Consider the following 18,143-nt stretch of genomic DNA (forward strand, 5'->3'; position numbering starts at 1 on the left):
CTTTCAACCAATCGCCAGGGTATCCCCTCCATGATATGTTAGTTTTTTTAAAGCCAGTGTTAAAACAAACCAAATCACAGTTGTAAAAGCGACCTTTGATTGAAATGACCTGACATTGGGATGTATATCATCGAAGAATCACTGCTGTGGTCCAAAAAGCGTTCAGATATTTGTCAGAAAATGTGTTTTGTCGCTTGCTCTTTGATATTCCCTCTCCTCTTCTCTGTTTCTCACTGTGTAATCTAAACAGCAGCAGCTTTATAGTAAATGTGTCAACAGTTTTCCTCCTACAGGACAACAGAAAGATTGCTTAGGCATTACAAAGTGAATGCAAAGTGTTGAGTACAGGGGAACTTGACAAGTAAGTTGTTCTCATTATGGGATTCATGAGTTGTTGATATAATCACAAAGTCTTTTTGTTGATGGAAGTGTCTGAATGATTCAATTTTTTTTGGTGCAGTGATTGGATTGTGTGTCCCATCATTGTACCAGTGTTGAGTCGTCTCTGATGTACCCTTCAATGACGAAAATGTTTTATTGCAAGACCTGTCAGCCAATTGTGGATTGGATATTCAACATTCTTCCTCATCGTCGTGTATTTGTGTGCGGCAAATATCAGCCAGTCCCCTGACTTTGATTCATTGAAACCCTTTGTCATTCAGGCGTGCTCTTTGTAAGCTAAGACACGAGCCTGTCCCTGGCGCCTAGACGCTTTAGCGATGTCTGTACAGGTGTGAAAGGGGCCATCAGTCTGCACAGCCAGTGAATAGTGATGAACATCTGTGTACGAGGAGGGGCTCCTGTTGTCCACTCCACCAACTCAGTTCACTGTCAGCACTCCACTCCACTTCCTGCTGCCTGTCAGTGGAGAGGAACCACAGGGGAGCCTCTGCATTGAAAAACAGACTTTTATTTTCTAAAAATGTCTTCCACAAATCTTCTGAAACTTTCCACACATATCTGAGTGCGGCAACTGCCGGCCAGATGGCTTCTTGAAATAAACACACACACACACACACACACACACACACACACACACACACACACACACACACACGTGCACACGCACACACACACACACACACACACACACACACACACACACACACACACACACACACACACACACACACACACACACACACACACACACACACACCACGGCCATCAGAGCTCAAATAGATGCACTGATTGGCAGCTGCAGCTTGAGAAATGTCAGATTTTCTATCCTGTGTTTCTGAAAGCAGCCATGTTTGATAAGCTGTAGCACAGCCTTGTTTTCATTTTTTATAGCGTTGGTTTTTCAGTAAAATTGGTTTGTTCATGTCGTTGGAGTGTGTGTGTGTGTGTGTGTGTGTGTGTGTGTGTGTGTGTGTATTTGTGTATCTTCTGTCTGAACCAGAAACGTAAACAGGGACTTGAGACTATGTTCCTTCATATTTATGTCCCATGGTGTTTGGAAAGGCACACACTGTTGTGATGAGAGGGATGTGTGTGTCTATTCGTGTTTGTGTGCGTGAGGGTGTGTTTCTTGCTGTTTTCTTCAAATGGCTTTTTGGGGTTATGGGTTTTATACATTATTTGTGTAGTAATCTACAGCCTCTATCCCCAATGTGTGTGCAATATCAAGAGTTTGCAATAAACTCTACGACAATATTTGAATGCTCTTAAGTGATGAAGATAATAGTGATGTTAGCCTGTGTGCAATGTGGCCATTTGTTTGTTTCCATTTATTGTGTCTATGTTTGTTGAGTTGAAGCTCTTTTGAAGTAGTTTTTCTGTTATTTTGTCTGTTTTTATAAGCCTTGATCATTGTTCGTGTGTGTTTTGACTTCAGTGGCTCCTGTTCTGTTCTCTTGGTGTGTCAGCTCATGAGTTTTTTATATTTTCAGACTAATAGTTTTTCTCTGATGTTGTTGTTTTTCAGTCACCAGACACAGACGACCTGCTGGGATCATCCAAAGATGACAGAGCTCTACCAGTCACTAGGTAAGAAGCACCTACATTTAATCACCAATCGTATTTAATCTTATAGCAAAAAGCGTATTTTCTCAGTTGCCTCTAATGTTATTTGACCTTGTTTGCCTTTGAAACAGAAAACTTTAAGTCTAGGTCTATGTTCCTCTCACACTTTATAATCCGCAGCATTTTTTCGTAAAAATTTGAATGAAAGTTTTCTTATTATCCAAAAAATATTGTGGTCCACTTCTCTCGTCTAGTTAGTTTACTCTTTGGATATAACTTGATGAATTTCACCTTGATCTTTTTGCGCTCTCCCTGTTCATATCCATTTGGAGCTGTGTTTCCCAGTGGGGTGGCTAGTATGACTGTTCTTTAATAAGCAGCACGAGAAGTAATCAGCTGTGAAAGTTTGGGAGCATTTGCTGTAGGCCAGTGGCTCAACAAATAGCACCGGCTCCCACTGAGACACAACTCACTAACCTAATTACACAGTGCAAATCAGCCTCCCCCCCCCCGGTCAGCTCCATTGAAAATAACTAACAAAAAGTTGTCTCTTAGTGAAGACATGGGTGGACATGTTGCTCAGTAGGCTGAATTCTGTTGCCCTTTGTTTTCTGATGTTCTGCCTCTGTTATGCTTTGTTCATTCAACTTTCATGTCTCTATCCCTGCTTGTAGCGGACTTGAACGGTGTGAGATTTTCCGCATACAGGACAGCCATGAAGATCCGCCGACTACAGAAAGCGCTGTGCTGTAAGTAAAACGCACTCACACCCCCACACACCTTAATACCTATAGTCATGTACTGCTTCATTTTAAGCCTGGGTTCAACGAGGGGATGCAGGAACAATTTGAAGCTTTGCCAGATGCTGTGCCAGACCTGCACAGGAGCCAAGGATATTTCGGCTATAAAATAACACACTCTTTTTGAGTGCGTGTCTGTGGCTGGGGAGGATCTTCGCTTTGCACAGTCACAGTTGGTGCTTGTGTTAAGCCCTTTGAGCATAGTCTCATCTGGGGTGCACAGGTGGGTTTTGTTTTTAGGCTGAGCTCAGAATAAGATAGAAATCCTCAACAAGAAAGCTGCTGGTTTTGTCGTCTATAATGGTAGCTTTGATGAAGGTGGCTATTACCAACAGTCTCAGGAGGCTATCAACTGACACACACACACACACACACAAACACACACACACACACACACACACACACACACACACACACACACACACACACACACAGGTGTACACACACACACACACACACACACACACACTGCAGGTGCATTTACATCGCTCTTTACCGTGTTTCAACCAGCATATCAGCAGGTACTTAATATTATCCAGCTGTTGACATTATAATAACAACACACGCTGAAGATGTTACATCCCGCTGCTTGTAGGAAGTTTGCCCCGTTTGCATGTTTGAAACGAACAGAGGAAGAACACCGTGCCTCGTGTGGGTGCGTGTGCAGCACAGGCCTGTGTGGGCATCAAAGTGTGTCATTGTGTTTGTTAATGAGTTTCAATGATTCAGGCGTTTTGGTTCGCTATCTCATATTGGCTCTCTGATCGCATGCGCGTGTTTGTGATGAGAATGCATTAGCCAGAGTGATTTCCACTTGGGGCACTGCAATTCAATTTCATCCAATAGATTACTAAAGCGCAAAACATGCACACACACAAACACACACACATGCACAGCAGAAGGATCAGTAGTTATTACTTATTAGCGTGGATTCAAGTGGAATTATTGCTCGGAGACCTTTGTGTGGGCCTCTGTGTTTGTGCATGCCTTTGAGTGTGAGGGAATACCACACACACACAAACACACATGACGGGGATACTATAAAACGTCTAATTAGGTAAAGTTTATGCCGGGGGGCTGGTGAAGCACAAATGAGCTTGCATAGCCTTCCTATAATGTGCCTCTCATATTTCAAAGCTTCATATCTGCGTGTAGAGTGAGGAAGCTAGAGAGAAATAAAGTGTCTCTTTCTGACAGCATGGCTGCCTTGCTGTGCCCGCTCCACGTGGATACACCCCAGTCATTAGTGCTGTCTGGGGAACAGGGCGTAACATAAGGCAAGGAGCGGGGGGGCTTAGAGGCAGAATGCAACAGGGAAAATGAGGAGACTTTAGTGAGGGGAAGAGGTGAGCAGGAGGCTGGCTGTAGGAGGGGGAGCTTAAACGGTTTCTGGAAAAGGGTCAGAGGAAGAGATGCATACAGAGCAAGAGACCATTCTTTCCCTCTCTAATATATCTGGAAACATTTTTCACATCCCGTTTAAGTATTTGTTGGATGCAATTAGTAATCAGATCCCTGAACATAGAATACATATGGGTTAGGTCTAACTTACTAGTTATGATCTATATCCAATATGTAGTAGCCTTTATTTTGAGCATGTTCAACACCCGTAGCACAGAGAACACACTGTGTATTTGTCTACGCACTTGTCTACGTGTTTTGAACAACGATGGGGGTTATCTGGTTGGTGTTTTCAGTGGACCTTGACTAAATGATGAACTAACAGTCCCATACGGATCTGAGCATTCCCTTAATAAGCCTGTAAAAACATGCTGTCCCAAATGTATACTAAGTTCTAAATCCACATTTATCAAAACTGTTGTCTTAAGGAAAGAGTTCAATATTTAAGAAATATGCTTTTTTGTTTTCTTGCAGACACAACTGAGCCATAGCGTGTTAATAAGCTAACTACTCTACAGGCAGGATGATATCTTTTGCTCCAAACCAGGCTAACTTCTCTCTCTAGTTTCCCGTCTATGTACTATGTTAAGCTAACCGACTGCAAGGAACGGTCTCAAAGTAAATAAACAGATCTGAGGGTAGTATTGATCTTCCTATTCAACTCTCTGGAAGAAGTAAATACCGGGTAAGCATATTTGCTGCAGGGCGAAATTATTACTTAAACTAATTTGATCCCACACTCAGCTTTGTAATGCAGCTTTGTTTGATAGTGTCGTCTCAAAGGACAGAATGAGGCTGCTCTGTTAAATATTCTCCATCTTTATCCCCTTTCTCTTACTTTTAAGATGATTGATAGCTACAGTATAAAAGATAGTAGCAGGATAATTGACATATTGATATAAATACAATCCTTTTTTCTTATTAAGATGTCTTATTAAGTTATTGAGGATGCAGGCAATACAATTGGATCAGAAGGAATTAGACTGCTCTCAGACTGACATTTATAAGTCGTTTGTCTTTTCCGTTCACATGTCTCTGTCTCATATTAAAATTTCACAGAAATGATCTGTCTGTTCTGTCTCATCTCCTTTTCACCTATTCGCAGTTAGTTGTTTTGTACTATTTTCGTTCAAATATCAGTCTGTGCCACTCGGAATAGACTGTGCCATTTTTGTTGAGATTTGGCCTTTGAAGGAAAATCCGAGCCACTGTGTAAAGCTCATTGTACAATTCTGAAAGGTTACTAATGGCTTTAACTCCCGTTTTTTCCAACCCTCTGGCTGTCACCCCTTTGTTCCCTCTATCTGTTCTTGTTAACCTTTCTCCACTCTTCTCTGTTCTTAACTCTCACTTTTCTTCCCATCCTCATTATTTCTCTCTCATCATTGTTTCTCTCCTACTCCATCTATTTCCTGCCTACTGTTCCCCTCTTGCTCTGCTGCAGTTGACCTGTTGGACCTCAGCGTGGCCCAGAGCACCTTCGAGCAGCACAAGCTTACCAACAACAATCAGCTGCTGTCCGTCCCTGAGGTCATCAACTGCCTGACGTCCATCTACGACGGGCTGGAGCAGGAGCACAAAGACCTGGTCAACGTGCCACTCTGCGTTGACATGTGTCTCAACTGGCTGCTCAATGTTTACGACACGTACGTATGCCACCTGTTTCCAGTTTAAAAGAGGGGATTAGGAATGGGCCTCCTTTGTTTTATGAATTTGTCACAGATTATGAAAACACCTGTGAGTTGTGCATGTTGCCACCTGCGTCCTCGCATTTTGCAAATGTACTTAATGAATGTCACATATGCCACAAAATACAGGGGTTAGATTTTCTTGAACCAGATTGGCTGAAAGTTTCAGAACTGATACTATACTCTTTAATTCTCAAATCTGTCTGCATTTGTGTCATCAGTGCATAATGATTGTGTTATACTCGCATATTCTTTAGCTCAACATGTTCTGGCATTGAGCAGCAAGTGCCTCAGTTGGCATAGCAATGGCTGTTACACAGTGCCCTTTCTTTCTCAGACAAAACATGCATACGCATATGCTCAAAACCATTCTGCACTTGCCTACAGAGCAGGAACACACTGTATAATCACTTGTGTGTTCATATGCTTATGAAAGCCATAATATTCCCATGACTGGAGCGCACATACACACTTGAACATTAATCTCTTTGAAAGCGATTTTCTGTCACTGCTGTTGCGTCTAATTCAGATCTGACCTGAATGCACATAAACATTTTGTTTATACACAGACATTTATCCACAATAATTATGTGTGTGTGTGTGTGGTCCCTTCAGTGGTCGCAGTGGGAAGATCCGCGTCCTGTCGATGAAGATAGGTTTGCTCTCTCTCTCTAAGGGACACCTGGAGGAGAAATACAAATGTGAGTGCCAACGAGTCGGTAATATATCTGCTGATGTACACTTGCTGTCCCTATGCAGGCCAGTCTGCAGCAAGTCCATCCCATACTGCTGGAGCACGGCTGCATTCCCAGCTGTATTAATCAGACTCCCAGATAAAGAGAGATAGAGAGGAGCTGAAGAACGGGTCGTGTAATTGCATGAGAGACCTCCTACGCATTTCCCCTATTCTTTATTTAATTTTCAGTTCTGATTTATTTTCGAGGATTAGTGAGCGTGAATAAAGGCTTGCTGCACTGGGAAGAGACTGTCATTCTGGCTTCCTGCTCTTTGTTTCGGCTGCTGTATCTCTCCCTGTCTATCTTCCACTGCTGTCACTGCTCACACCATTGTTCATCCTTCCAACATTGCTTTGTCTTCGGACTTATCTTACTTACTTCGGTGCTTCATCCTTCTTCCCTCTTCCTCTTTCTCCTTCCTTTCTCTTGCCTTGGCATCCCTGAGCCTATTCGTTCCACTGGCAGTTTCTATTAGCCTGAGAAGGGTATCAAGCACGCTTGATTGCATCGTTCCTGCTTTAGTCTTTTGGAGTCTCATTTGCTGTCAGTCCCATGCACGTAGCTACACACACACACACACACACACACACACACACACACACACACACACACACACCTAACCAGGCGTGCTGCCATTCAATACTTTCTCTATGACAGTTACGTATGTCAAATGTTATCCTGTGGCAGAAAATACTGACTTGGAGAACAGTAAGGTGATGCAAGAGGTGTGTGTAGGAGGCAGGTCACTCACACACATCCTTTCTGGTGTTTACCCTACATACTTTCCAGGAGCTGGCATCCAGGCCAGCCTCACATAGAGATCAAAGTCAACTGAGCAGAAAGACCTGTCATGCCCTCCTCCTCTCTTTCTCCAGATTACCCTAACGGCTCACTTTGCTCAGTTGGTGCATGAGCTCTGAATATGTTCTATAACTTCGTCTCAAATACAACGTCTTCACCGACCGAGCCTGTGTCACTAGGCAGGCATCCATATCCTGTACAGCTATTTCAGTCTCTGGGAGAATGTGGCGGAGAGTTGGAGGCAGGAAGAGAGAGATTAGTGGAGAAAAAGCAAGAAAGAAGTAGACAGAAAGATAACAAATGCAACTATTCCCTGAATTCCTCCCTTCCACCTCCCACCGACACTAACACTCCCACTCCGTGCTACACTGTCACAATTTCTCCCTCTGAATCTATTTATACCCATGTCTTTTATTTTAAATATGTAACACAGGTGTTTGATTCTATCTCTACCTCTATCTTTCTCTTAACATCCCGCTCTCTCTTATCCTCCTCCTCCCTTCCCCCTCAGATCTCTTCAGGCAGGTGGCATCGGCAGGTGACACGTGTGACCAGAGGCAGCTCGGTCTGCTGCTTCACGAAGCCATCCAAGTCCCGAGGCAGCTTGGGGAGGTGGCCGCTTTCGGAGGCTCCAACATCGAACCTAGTGTCCGCAGCTGCTTCCAGCACGTAGGTTCACACACAGACACAGACACAGACACAGACACAGACACAGACACACACACACACACACAGACACACACACACACACACACACACACACACACACACACACACACACACACACACACACACACACACACACACACACACACACACACACGCATATATGCTCTGACTGCATACTGCATACATGTCATTGTACCTATACACATGGGAGAAATATTTGGACACAAGACTTAATGGTCGTAAAACCCAATGAGATACGTGCATCGCGAAGAGGTATTGGCAAATGGTTAGAAAAAAAGTTATGCAGGCACAACCCACATAAGAAGGAATGCTTCTCTTTAATTATTAATTAATTATTAAGACATAATTATGAACCTACTATCAGTAAAAAAGAGTCCATTTCAGATATGATGATGAAAATCTACTCATTAATAAGTAAGGACAAATATCTTACCGTAGATTGCAAAAAAACTTTAAATATATAATATTTAAAATATAATTAAGCTGCAACTATTTTAATAATTGAAACATTTTAAAAAAGCCAACAGAAACGACTGCTTCCAGCCTCACACAGGTTACCGCTTTGTATTTTTCACAGCCCTCTGCTGAGTAAACTGAGTTTTGGGGGATTTTGGCACTGTTGCAATTTGAAGTGTTCACCTTGGGCTTTGAAAATTGTGACTGACCTACTGTATTATAAAATCTAATCCTAAATAGTCACAGTCTAAACTAAAACAGCTCTTCCTGAAATGCCCCACATATTTTTCATAAAGCCAAATTAAAGTGGCACATCCGTCTGCATCTGGGTGGTACAGCCTATTCAGGCAGGAGTTACAGTTTTGTATCTGATACAAACCAAACTGGTGACAGCCATCTGTTGCAGCTTAAATACGGCATGGCTTATATTCCACAATAATCCAGAGACGATTTCTTGCATGGACTCCTTCTTGTCACACTCTGTGAACCAGTCTGTGACATGAAGCAACACCTACTTGATACAGCATTCAAAGAGCAGAACATTATGAGCCTCAGAAGATGGGGTTTATTGTCAGGCTTTTCCACTGTGCCATAAAAGAGCGGGAGCCGTCTCTGCCAACATTCCTGCATCGGCTTCTAAATGTACCCATGGTTTGTCTAGCTTCATACAAGTGTAAAGGTTTGAGAGTCACAGAAGGTTGGTCAAAGTGCTCTCTATATCTAGAGTAACATTCCAGATAATAGTTCTTGGCATTTAGTCAGTGCTAAAAGAGATTAAGTTTTGGTGCATCGTCCCAGAGCTAATTGTCGTTAAGCACCCCAGTCTCCTCCACATCTTCCAGCCATCTAACACCTGCTTCTCTCAATCCTGTAAAAGTGATTCAATATTTAAGCTCTGCTGACCAACCGTGAAGCCTCAAATGGCCCCGAGTTTTCTACTGGCTGTCCTCTAGTATTTTACAGCAGCCAGCTAACCACTTTCCTTGGTTTATCTCTGGACATCACTGGCATTTAATGATGCCTTTATCCCCCTAGGATCACTGTTTCCCCCTCTCCCTGTCCTGGCACATGCTTTAGCAGCCATAAACGGGAGCCAAACATTAAAATTAGGAAGCTATAAATTTCCCTGATCTGCTGCTCTGCGCCTCCTAAAATAGCAAAGTGATGCAGTTTTAAACCTTATCTCTCTTTTCTTTTTCACCAAAGATAATGAAAAAAAAAGCACACTTCCTTCAAATGATTTACCCTCTTTGTGACATATTAATACACACACGCACATGGAGAGGTGAGCATGTACACACACTAATTGCTCACAGACTTGATCATGTATTGCCATGCCAGCTGTAGTCCAGTTGCTCATTAATCATTCAACAATCAAACCAAGTTGGCAGGTGGAAACACGACACACACACAAGTGAAGCGCTGTGCCACCTGTGTGTCGGTCTGCCCTGCCGGTGACACTGCAGTCACCCAGTCCATTTGGTTTAATGTGCCTGTGATGAATGAGTTGCGCCGCCATAAATACGGCTCTTTGACTCTTCCTTTGTCCTTCTCCTTCACTTATCCATCCTTCCCTCCATCGGGACATCCTTTCAGCCATCTCCCGTCTGCAGTAATTAATCTATAGGAGCCGTAACTCTGCCGTAAGATTGCCCGATGGGAGGCGAAGATGACACTAGCATATAGATAAAGCAGAGAGGGAGAGGTGCTCTGATTACGCAGGGGAAGGTTAACTGGAAGGGTGAAGGATGTAAAGATGATTTGAGTTGTCAGCAGCAGTGTGAAAGTTTAATTGGCAGCGTTCTCATTTGTGAACCAGAAGCTTTCTTACAGTTCGCCCTAACACCTTCTCAGAGAACCACACTTCTTTTATGGTTTAAAGGTTAGAAATGTAGATTCATTGAAAATAATCTATGATCCCGTTCGTCTGAAATGCATTTACCCAGGTGAATTTAAGAACCAATACAAAAGCTCTTTGATACCTTACTTTCAGGAATATAAACCTCAGTTTTCTTAACTAAAACTTCTCAAATGTCTAAACATAGGCAGCTTTGCAAGAATTTCCCTGTGAAAAAACTTTCTGTGGTCAGCAAATGTTCAAAGATAAACTTTTTTTATTGAGTAAATATTTAAGGTATTCAGTTTTTGGTATTTGACCTTTGTTGCTGTGAACACTTTGTGCTTCACCACACACCAAAGCTCACTGTTGAATGTTGCTTTTGAGAACCGCATCAAATGTTGATTAAAAAATCCAATCCCTTATGCCAATTTTCAGGTTGGAATGCTCTTATTGTTCGTGTGTTTTGTTGCTTGAATTTATTTTTAGCAAGATATGCTAATAAAATTGGGAAACTTAAAATCTTGCCGGCATAAGCCTTGGGAAGGGATCAGGGAACACACACACACACACACACACACACACACACACACACACACACACACACACACACACACACACACACACACACACACACACACACACACACACACACACACACACACACACACACACTCCTACTCTCTTCCTTTTGATTATTCTCTCTCCCTGTGTGAAATGTATTCTGCCCGTTGCTGCATTTGCTGCCCTTTTTGTGTGTCAGTGTTGATGGAAAGGTCGTCTTTGATTTGTTTAGCGGTAACAGCGGCCATGTCAAAGCTTCTCACCCTGCGTTTGCTTTTCCAACGGGCTCATTATAATCTGTTATCAAACAAGTGTTCTTCTGAAATATATTTTTTTCCTGTAATGTTTCTTCTGGTTGATTTTGAAAGGGACAAATGTTGATTTTTAGCTCGTTGTTCTTGGAGAAGCAAATATATTATTTCACACCGAGAGTATTTAAATCAATAGATGTATCACTGCGCTAGTGCAGGTTATATAAAATATAACACATTCAAAAGTTTAGAGCCGCAGTCAGGAGAAGGAGTTTGAGGGTGTTTTTCAAAAGCGGCTTGCTCAGAGCATTATAGCTGTTAGCTTACAGCAAAGATATGGGTGTGTACGACAGTGTGGGTGTAATCAATCTATATTTATTGTTTGATATTTCAACCAATAAACATGAATAAGGAGCTCGTAAAAAGTTATTTAGTCGTGGTCCACAACTCGAGGCTGAAATGTGCCTGAGGGAATGGTCATCTTAAATGTGTCTACATCTTTATTAGTTTTCCAGTAACAAGCAAGGATATACAGCCTGCTCTCCATTTATGAGAATTAGTTGAGCATGTTTTCCAATCATTCGACAAAGTGCTTTTAAAGTTTACCAACCTTGAAAGCCCAGAAACTTAATATTTCACATGGTTTCTGAACTTTATGATTTGAATGTCCCTCACCACTTTTACGCCCAGGTGACCAATAAGGTGGAGCTGGAGCCCAGGCAGTTCGTGGACTGGATGCGTCTGGAGCCGCAGTCCATGGTGTGGCTTCCTGTCCTGCACAGAGTGGCAGCCGCAGAGACGGCGAAGCATCAGGCCAAGTGCAACATCTGCAAGGAGTGTCCTATTGTTGGCTTCAGGTAAGCACACACACATACACACTCACACAAAATAAAGAGTTTGCATATAACTGACCCTCACACACAAAGGCAAAATGTGGCGGTGTTCTGTGTTGTTCTCTCGAGGTTGAGCGTAAAGGGCAGATCTGCTCTGGAGGGCAGGCATTTAACTAAATGTCAACAGCTGATACACCACTGGCTAAATACCATCCGTGGATTGCAAGGAAACACACACACTTACTGACAAAGACAGCAATATGCTCACACACACAAACACACTGCCACATTCAGAAAGTTCACAAAGAGCTGTTTGGCTGGCATTAATCTATAGCAGACCCCCCTCTGATACCCTGCAGGACCCTCACACACACATATACACACACCATAGCTGATTTTCTGATCTTATCGTAACAACAGGTAGCGAAACATGCGCGTTGCTGTTCAACAGCTATAGTCCATTTATCAAAAAAAAATCTTTCTTTCACTTACCAGTTTTGCAGCGATAAGCTTTTTCCGGGCCTGGTTATACGTGTTACATTATCCCAAGTGAAGTAGGGTTGCTGGATTGTCCCCTTCAGGTTCCTTGCTTTGCCAGCAGCAAGAGAAATACAGTCAGACATTTGATGAAGCATGCGTCTGCCAAGTTCTGGCATTGATCGATGAGAGGGAGCGACGGAGGAAGGAGAAAGGCAGAGCGCACGAACGAGAAAGAGGAAGGAAAATGCGTAGCAGGCATTTTGTAGATTTCATTTTTCCTCTTGCAAGAAGCAGGAGGTTTCAAACTAGCATGGTACACGGGATGCTCAAAGAACTCTGAATTTAAAGGACGATGTGTCAGCAGATATATGTTTACATTGTTTGAACTCAGCCACCTGATATTGTTGGGATAGTTAACAAGTCATCAAGCCACGTTTAGCATGCTCCAGTTCCTGTGTTTTGAAGCAAACTTGTCTTGAGCATACGTAACCACGGCTTTCCTCACTTTCAATGATCAGCCAATAATACTTAAAATGCAATAGCTGTTCCCACAAGAGGCCCGTTTCACAATAAACTGTCATGGTGTTGTGAATATTACATTTTGTAGTACTGATAGTCTAAATTAGATTTAAACCATCATTTGTTTATGGTTTTATTCCCCTAGTTCTGTCTTAATATCTGCTTGATCATGGCATCTTATTGCTATTTAATTCAGTGACTTAGAAACCTTGTGACTACTTCTTCAGTTGCCATAGGGTATTTGGAAAAAGCTGAGCTCATCAAAAAAAAAGGAAATTAGAACATCATTTGAGAAAGGTATGAACATAATTGTGTTTAAGTGTGATGTTGACTTTTAAGTATAAATAATGTCACATAACATGTTCAATTTACCTGTTAGTCAACCATGTACATAGATCCCATCTGCCTGAGTTTATTATAATGTCATTCCATCAGTTGTTTCAGCTATTGGTGTTATTGCTTCTTTTGTTATTCCCATATCAACCACTACTGACCATACAGTATCTTTATTACTTTATTTGTAAAGTAATGTGTTCTACAATCTTGCTCGGGAGCTTAATAAAAATCACTTTCTCCTTAGAAGACCAGACAGTGCATGTCCCCCTGTTATCCAAAGTTGTTAGTGTATAAACTCATTAATTAAAGGTCTTCTGAGCACCTTAAGCTGTGAAGGTGAGTTAACGCCCCCTCCTCATAGTAATATGCTGCATGTCAGTATATAATGGTGCATTTGACTCGGCAGTGTCGTGTGCGCTGTTGCATTCTTTTGATATGTGGCCGTCTCCCGCAGCTCATCAGTCAGCTAACCTTGGGAGAGCTGGAGAGGAGAGTTAGAAAAAAGATGTAGGCTATTATTTGAGAATGGCTCCTGTCTCAATTGAGCTGTTAAATGGCCTTCTGGCTACAACTGCTGCTGTGGACAACATCCTGACAGTGGTTGTCACGTTGTTGTGTTTTGGTGGAAATCCAACTGTCTATCACACCGCCAGCAGATTGGGAATGGTGTGTGTTTGTGTGTGAACGTATACATGTGGAGGATTGTGTGAAAGAGTGACAGGGGAAATAGACAGCTCTCCATGAAGCCTCAGTGTAGCCTGGAGATGATTCACGATGAAGGGTGACATATGTGCGGCACACACACACACACACACACACACACACACACACACACACACACACACACACACACACACACACACACACACACACACACACACACACACACACACACACACTTTGAGGACATGAACGTGAACGCACACTACTTCCGTCATCTCACTTTTCACCTTCCCCTCTTTGCACTCCTCTCTCTCTATCCAGGTATCGCAGTCTGAAGCATTTCAACTACGACGTGTGTCAGTGCTGCTTCTTTTCTGGGCGCACAGCCAAGGGCCACAAGCTCAACTACCCCATGGTGGAGTACTGCACACCGGTAAGATAGAAACACACACACACACACACACACACACACACACACACACACACACACACACACACACACACACACACACACACACACACACACACACACACACACACACAGATGGGTTTAATAGAATGTATCTCATATGTCATTTAACCATGTTCCCTCACTTTGCTCATCCATTTTATGAAGGCACACATTAACACCTACCTCAACACATTTCTACCAACTCATACACTGTTGCCCATAAAGTTGGAATAAAATATTTGTTTCCTCTTCTCATGAAATGATTGTGAGAATGTGATTTATTATTGATATACTGTGTATATCTTCTCAAAAGCCTGATGATCAATATTTTTCAAACAAAAAGAGAAATATGTCGGAAAACAAAAATGATTCCAGCTTTGTGGGCAACAGTGTATTTGATTCATCTTGAACTAATGCTGGTGTTTAATTGTCTAACTTTGGATCAAAGCGTCGAACAGGTAACAAATATTTGATTGATAGACCATGAGAGTCAATATGAATCTAAAACATTTTTATTTCATTGGAATCACTGCATTGCTGCAATTTGGGTGCCAACGCAGAGGGATGTAGCAACAAAAAAAATAATCCTTTAGATGACTTGCATACTGAGACACTGGATGGTCGTTTGTACAGAAAAATTAAATATTTACAAGTGATTATTCCTAGAAGACTATTTTGTAGCACGAAAGCAGTACTTGTAGCATTTAAAAGCCTGTCTCTGACTTTTTGTTAACTCTGCAGGCGTTATATTTCATGGTGCTGTGTAGCATTTTGGGAGTCTGAGTCTTCAAACTCATACATCTTAAACTGGACTTCTACCAGAAACTGACCCAAAACGCTCCTAAAACATGGCAAAAAATAAAGATTGAATTAGTGAAAGTGCCCAAAACTGAGAACCATTTAGCTTTGTAGAGTTTTTGTTAAAGCGTTTCATTTAAGGTATTGCCAGAGATGTTTCTCCCCTCTCTGTGGTTAATGCGAGTTGACATTACTTCCGTCTCTATGTCCTATTTCCCCTCGCAGTTGATTTCTGCAACTTGTTCCACAATCAAGCCTCCCGACGGACCCCTGGCCTAATTTGAATTTTCATGAACAAATGGTAAAATGTTCGTGGCTCTCTGAGGTCTTTTTTAGAATCACTGCCAGAAAGCAATATTTCACTTTACTACTACACAGAGAGAAGAATATTAGAAAGGCGGGAGCTTGGGGAAATTGAACATTGCCCTTCTTCTCAATTAGGATTGCACACTTGTGGGCCAACTCATTTCAATTTTGCTTAATGTCAAACTTTGAGTGACTGGAGTGGAGAAGTTTTTTCATTTCTGTCTTTTAATTTGCTTTTTCAATTTTGCAAATGGGATAGATATTGACTCTGGGAGAGTAGCTGGAGGGAGTAGTGATCATTCTTCCCTGAGCAAAGAAGCCCAGCAGCTGCCGGGCCACGACTTTGAAAAAACCTTTTGGCTGCAACAACAAAGACTTAAAATATTGGTTTAAGATTATTAATAAGCTTAAGGTTGTGTTAGTCACTCAGGAGTTTAGAGTTCTACCATAAAGGATGGAAAAAACTCTGAGTTCAAAGAGGATTCAAAATACCCCTAGACCTTTATCTCACTTTGTTGTCCCACATCTAATCTATGTTCAACCTTTTCTGTGGCCCAGCCAGTTGATTAGGTATTCATACATTATTAGTGTATATATTAAAAGCCTTATTATAAGGGCATTATTGCATTTTCTTAGAGATAAGAAGCAAATCAGACTTTGTTTAAAAGAGTTCATGAACTTAAAGCCCATGCTTAAGAAACAGATATGACAGCCCACATCAACTTTACTCTGAAGTAATGTTTATAAGAACATGTCCTAACGTTTAATTTCATTATGTTTTCTTGTTGTTTGTATTCCTCCTTATGATCCTGGTGAATGAATATTTGATTTGGTGTTTCAACATTAAAAATGAAGAAAAACAACACCAGAGAGACGATAATCAGTGTAGCAGAAAACAGAGGCTCATGGTGACAGCTGCCTGGAAGCTGTAAACAGTCCTGTGACACACTGAAGACAAAGGATTTTAAGCACTGATTAAATTAATATTCCAACTAATCACCAGCCTTTAAGGTATGCTCAGTGTCTGCCAGAAAGCAATCCAAACTGATCACTGTCGCTACGTTGAGGATTGACTGTGACAGCAGCATACTGTCCGCAGGCTTTTCAGCACAAACAAGGCTAAAGGGAGCAATAAGTGGCACCAAACACCCACAGATTGTTGAGGACAGCTTGCTTTGCAGATGCCAAACACGGTAGACGGGTGCAAAAGCTCATGTTCTGTTTGAACAATGCCCTTGAGCATACAGTAAAGTGAGGTCAATACTGGAATGGCTTTAAACAAAAGCAAGAAAGCCCTTCAAAAGCTTTCAATTGAATTCTGCTGAATAATGTAGCTGTAATGTCACTTAATATACACTGCATGTCCAAGTAAGAGCTTTATTAACCTGCCAAATAGTGAACACCGGTAGGAAAATACTCAAAACCAGCACCTGTTTGGTTTATTCAAGATCCAAATTTGCAGTACCAGCCAGAGGAAAATCAAATTAAACTCATCTGGAACAACTTATAGGGTCATTTTGAATCCTTTAGTTCAACTGTAATATACACTTGTGTTCCTCTCTCTTTCCGTCTAAAAATATCAGATTCATATATAATTGTATTTACCCGTCTCCCCACGCTCAAACCAAATTGTGTTGCAGTTTTACGCCTTTGAAATGTTCAACCCCGTATTGAATAATGACTCTACAAAAAACTGATTTTGCAGAGTTAAAGACTGATAGTGGCTTTAGTGAGACTCAGTGCGGTCATTTCATAAGATTTGTTCTCACGTCTTTGTCGTGCAGTGTACTTTATGGCCACGATATTGCTTTTTTTATTCGGGTTTTATTTTTATGTGTGTCGCATTTTCATAGTTCCAGTGGGATTCCTCTGTGGTATTGAAGGAGCTGAATGTGCTACTCTGCTGTATTGATTGCTGTAATTTCTGTGTTTTTTCCTTTGCTAAGTGGAGATGTTGTTTGGATTCAACTGTGTCTGATGTGTTTTTCCTGTCACACTCCGTCAGGGAGCTGCTGACGCACACAACATCAAATGTCAACATCTCCAATTTGTTTCCAGCTTGGGTCTTTTGTTACACATTCCTCCATTTCTCATCCTTACCTATTGTTTCCACAATGTCATTATTTTTTAAAGGCAAAAAAAAAAAAAATCTTGAAAGGATAAAAAATGTGTCTGTTAAACCACACATGAAGGAGCTTATATAAAGACAATTAGACATATGACGCACACAAATTATCCTGCCGCTTTAGTATAATGGTTCTATAATTGCCTTTAGTGTGCGCACACTAGCATCTTAAATGGCACGGATTAGTCGCCAAGCAATGTGAACTCAATTGTAGGTTTATTTACACATCTGTCGACTGTTGGAGTAAAATTAATTTGTGGTGTGTTCAGTGGTGGTTGTCTGAATCCTCTGCTAAGAAATCCCCCCCCCCCCCTTCGGTCAGACTGTTGTGGTAATTTGTTGTTTGCTTGCAAAGCAGAAACCGCTTCTGCAGGAGGAAAACCTTTGCTAAGTGTCTAATTAACAGAATGCATTCTATTTCACACAACTGCATATGCTGCTG

General features: G+C 41.7%; 1 protein-coding gene across 4 annotated transcripts in view; it reads left to right on the forward strand.

Annotated features, from left to right (window-relative positions):
- utrn (utrophin) overlaps window positions 1-18,143 on the forward strand; it is a 164,863-nt gene that overhangs the window by 124,384 nt on the left and 22,336 nt on the right. For all 4 annotated transcript variants that reach the window (XM_063901509.1, XM_063901510.1, XM_063901507.1 and 1 more), the window contains 7 exons: window positions 1,928-1,989; window positions 2,640-2,714; window positions 5,611-5,812; window positions 6,470-6,555; window positions 7,904-8,061; window positions 11,881-12,047; window positions 14,343-14,454. In XM_063901509.1, the coding sequence (XP_063757579.1) occupies window positions 1,928-1,989; window positions 2,640-2,714; window positions 5,611-5,812; window positions 6,470-6,555; window positions 7,904-8,061; window positions 11,881-12,047; window positions 14,343-14,454 (862 nt within the window). The remainder of the gene's footprint in view (window positions 1-1,927; window positions 1,990-2,639; window positions 2,715-5,610; window positions 5,813-6,469; window positions 6,556-7,903; window positions 8,062-11,880; window positions 12,048-14,342; window positions 14,455-18,143) is intronic.

This window comes from Eleginops maclovinus, chromosome 15, assembly GCF_036324505.1.
Source record: "Eleginops maclovinus isolate JMC-PN-2008 ecotype Puerto Natales chromosome 15, JC_Emac_rtc_rv5, whole genome shotgun sequence".
Lineage (NCBI taxonomy): Eukaryota > Metazoa > Chordata > Actinopteri > Perciformes > Eleginopidae > Eleginops > Eleginops maclovinus.